This window comes from Nicotiana attenuata, chromosome 8, assembly GCF_001879085.1.
Source record: "Nicotiana attenuata strain UT chromosome 8, NIATTr2, whole genome shotgun sequence".
In the NCBI taxonomy this organism is placed as follows: Eukaryota; Viridiplantae; Streptophyta; class Magnoliopsida; order Solanales; family Solanaceae; genus Nicotiana; species Nicotiana attenuata.
In genome coordinates, this window is record NC_031996.1 from 12,096,651 (window position 1) to 12,100,962 (window position 4,312).

The 4,312-nt window shown below is 34.1% G+C and overlaps 1 protein-coding gene across 2 annotated transcripts; it reads left to right on the forward strand.

Annotated features, from left to right (window-relative positions):
• Positions 2,108–4,097, forward strand: LOC109230921 (60S ribosomal protein L28-1-like). Of its 2 annotated transcripts, none has more exons than XM_019396407.1 (4): positions 2,108–2,216; positions 2,302–2,466; positions 2,957–3,120; positions 3,779–4,097. In XM_019396407.1, the coding sequence occupies exons 2-4, from the start codon at positions 2,319–2,321 to the stop codon at positions 3,896–3,898; spliced, it is 432 nt and encodes a 143-aa protein (XP_019251952.1). In that variant the 5' UTR covers positions 2,108–2,216; positions 2,302–2,318; the 3' UTR covers positions 3,899–4,097. The 2 variants fall into 2 exon arrangements, with proteins under 2 accessions (XP_019251952.1, XP_019251953.1); XM_019396408.1 differs by having other exon boundaries at positions 2,113–2,216; positions 2,307–2,466.

Consider the following 4,312-nt stretch of genomic DNA (forward strand, 5'->3'; position numbering starts at 1 on the left):
AGGGGATGAGGAGAGTAGCATAAAAATATTTTCCTAAAAAAATATTTTCTACTCTCTAACCAAACACTAGAAAATATTTTCAGAAAATATTTTCCACTCACCAACCAAACAGGAAAAAATAAATGGTAAAACCACTCATTTTCCATAAAAATATTTTCTAGGAAAACATTTTCCTTTCGTACCAAACACACCTTTAGAATTCGCTGGTGTTCTTGTTGCTTCCGCCATGCCAGAATCATTTGAATCAATTGAATAATCTTATTGAACCAACATCCCCTTTAACAAAATGATGCGTGTTCCGAACCATGCATGATTTGACGAATTTTCTTATGTGATTTATTACAACAACAAAAAAAAAGCTTTTCTTTTGTCGTGAGTGACTTTGTAAACGTAAAAACAATTTTTCTACTGTAACATATTGCAACCTGCTAAGTGCTAACTCGTTTATCAGCCCTATATATATGTCACTGTCATCAAACTCTTAGATACAATTTACTGAAACCGATTAAGAAATAAAAGGACAATGCAAAATTTGATTGATAATAGCACAGTCTGGGAATATTACAAAAAGAACAGCTAAACGAGGGGAATTATTCACGTTTAAAGGGAATAAGAATTTAAGTTTAACTATTGACACTAATTGACAGTATATATGGGTGTATATTGGACTAGGTTGGTTCGGTTTTTATCAAAACCAAACCAACTACATTGGTTTAGATTTGTTCGGTTTTGCCGGGTTTTCGAATTTTTTTGTTATGTGAATATTATTTCAATCTTACTTTGTTAAATTTTTTATATGTTTACTAAAAATTATAAAATTGGCAAATATATGATCTATTAAATATTCTTATGGACAAATTTTCTTAGTAACACATGATAGTTATTTTCTTGTCGTCCGAAAATAATATTACGTTGACATACACTTTCAAGGTTAACCGAACTTAATAATTAAACATAAAAATAAATAGGAACCTATACAATTATATGTTCTATTTAATTTAAAATTATCGAAATACCATTTCAAAAATTGAAAAGATATAAAAATTTAATAGATCTTGACATATGAATATGGAAGAGCAAAGAGATTGACGCATTTCACTAACACTTGATAAGAAAGTGATGATGTAACCATTATTTAAAGTTAATAAATATGGAGCACTTCATATTTAACTAAATATTACATCTCACCAGAGAATCGCAAATATTTCTAAACATTTTTTAAAGAAATTATATAAAAAGTCTTAAAAGTATATATAAAAATTATATATTTATATGTCGAATTTCTTTACTCAATATCAAACCAAATCAAATCAAATTTAATCGCGCTTTTTAATCGCTTTGATTTGATTTTTAATTTGACACGATTTTTCGGTTCGACTTGTACATATGAGAACATATCATAATTACCCATTATTTTACTATCAAAATCCATGTTGATACTTCCCTATTTCCAATTTTCGCCTTCTAATCCCTAAAATGTACAATTGAAGAGCTGTAATTTAAATGGCAAAAGCTTCAATTCCAAACCACACATGGCGGACCCTTGCAGAAAGTTAACGACGGGGCCCAAGAAAGGGCCGGTAGGTTCACCAAGCCCGGCACAAAAGAGTGACAAGAGTTTTGGATTTATGCTCTTCTTCTCACCTCCTACTCCTAGAAGAAAGAATGAGTCTTATAGCCTGTTTGGCCAAGTTTATTTTTGCCAAAAGTATTTTTTTTTGGGCCAAAAGTACTTTTGGTCAAAAATTGAGGTGTTTGGCCAAGCTTTAGGAAGGAAAAAAAGTGCTTTTGAAGAGAAGCAGAAACAGTTTTGGAGAAGCAGAAAAAAGTAGCTTCTCTTCAAAAGCNCTTTTTTGAGAAGCACTTTTGCGAAAAATACACTTAGAAGCAGTTTTTTAAAGCTTGGCCAAACACTAATTGCTGCTCAGAAGTGCTTTTTAAACTAATTAGCCAAACACAAACTGTTTCTCACCAAAAGTACTTTTGAGAAAAACACTTTTGAAAAAAAAATATTTGCAGCTTAGCCAAACGGGCTATTAGTGGAGAAAAAAAAGTAAAAAAATATAAATAAAAAAGAGAGAGGGCAATTCCGGTAATACAAGGGTTTATTGCCAACTATCCACGTAGGGTTTCACTACCATCTTTCTTTTAAGTCCTCTGCATCTTCCTGCTCAGGCCGTCGAACCGAAACTCTAAAGACCCTTTTGCTTCGCGTGGTAAGTCCTTCTCTACATTGTCAATAATAACTATAGAGATTAACCGATGTGGTTTCATAAGCTTAATTTGAGATCCAATCGACAGGGTAGGTGGGCGTGGAAATGACGACAGTTCCAGGGCAACTAGTTTGGGAGATCGTGAAGAAAAACAACTCATTTTTGGTGAAGGAGTTCGGTAATGGTACCGCCGGTGTTGTCTTCAGCAAAGAGCCTAACAATCTTTACAATCTTCACTCTTACAAGCATTCTGGTTTGTCTTGCAATACATGATCCTGTACTTTTCTCGATTAAAAATAATTTGGTTTCTGTTGTTTATGATGGTACCCCGAGCTTCAAGAGTAGTACATTGTGTTAGAAGCTCATGGTACAACCGTTGGTTACAGGTTTAGGAAATGTTTTGTTTATTAGAACCTTGGTAGCTGTTTTTTGGAATAAAGTTTGTTTTCTGTAGTATAATGTGAAACGTTTGAGGCTATTTGTTGCAAGGGGAAGGCTACATATTGTATTTGTCCGCTCTCCCTACCCCATGTACCCTGCACTAGGTGGAGAACATCTGGTACATGGCGTACAAACTCCTTAAGCACATCAGTATGTTTAATGAAATAATGATTTGAATTTGTGACTGTGAACTAAAGATTCAATTGTTTAATGAGTTACATTTCTAGTTTTAGCTGTTTTAGTTTTCCAAAAAAAATTAAAAATTAGGCATGAGTTTAACTTTTGCTGTTATGACTTTATAGGCCTAGCAAACAAGAAGACTGTGACTATCCAGCCTGGGGGCAAAGATCAATCAGTGTTGCTTGCTACATCAAAGACTAAGCAACAGAACAAGCCTTCAAGTTTGCTGAATAAATCTGTAATGAAGAAGGAGTTCCGAAGCATGGCCAAGGCTGTATCAAATCAGGTGATTGACCCGTCAAATGTTTGTATTTACATGTATTTATTTGGTCTTAAGCTGGATTCTAGCTACTTTATAGTGGTCAAGGTTTATGTTGCTCTGTTTATCTCTGCTAGTTTAATTAGGCCTGGGATATGGCATGGAATTCTTCTATCGTATGACGTCGTTGATCTTGGATGAAAATAAGAGGTAGTTAATAAGACCAAATAAAACATTCAGATCCTAGAGAGCTACAATTGGAGTTATTTGAGCATTAAAACATGTCTGGTCATTGAATACTGTTTACTTAATTCTCAGTCATAGTCGTGCTGGTCATATTCTATGTGACGAGTATACCTCTACCCTTTAGAATTGCAAATAATCCTTTTGCTATCTGAAGAATGTGCACTTGCCCAGTTGCCCTTTTCATTTTCCAGAACTTTTCTTCAGAGATTTTCTCATTATCCTGTCAATCTGCTCGGTTTCCCTGGTAGAGTGCTGTCTCAATATTAGTTTTGCTTACATGATGACACTACAATTGTTGGAATTAGGCTTGTACTCCAAAATATTTTTAAGCACTAGTATCGTTGCTAGGTTTTTTGATTTTTTATCAATAGGTTCTTCTTTGTCCTCACTCTCTCTGCTGTTACGATCTTGAATTTGCATAAACTTGTTTGGAATACAGGTAGCGGATAACTATTACAGGCCAGATCTGAAAAGGGCATCCCTTGCAAGGTTGAGTGCTGTAAACAGGAGTCTCAAGGTTGCGAAATCTGGTGTCAAGAAGAGGAATAGGCAGTCCTAGAGTGGCAAGCTTAGGAAATATATGTTGTATGAACTGCAATTGTTTTCATCTTAATGTCCTTGGGTATCAGATGTTTGTTATTTTAGTTTATATTTAGAATTTCTTGTTGAAGTTGGTATTTCGAGATCTTATGGATTTTGGGCTAAAAATATACGTTCCTTTTGGAATTTTTATAAAGATAGTAACAATTATTTAGAAATGTGTGCTTTTGCGTGGATCAGTCCTTTTACATAATGGTAGTCATTAATTTTACGGAAAAGGGCCTAAACTACCCCTATCGTTTGCTAAACGGTTTATAAATACGCTCCGTCTATTTATCCGTTCAAAAAAATACACCAAGTTAATTCTATTAATAAAATTACCCCCTCGACTAACGGCAGAACTTGGTGGGCCTACAATTTAATGATGTGTCAT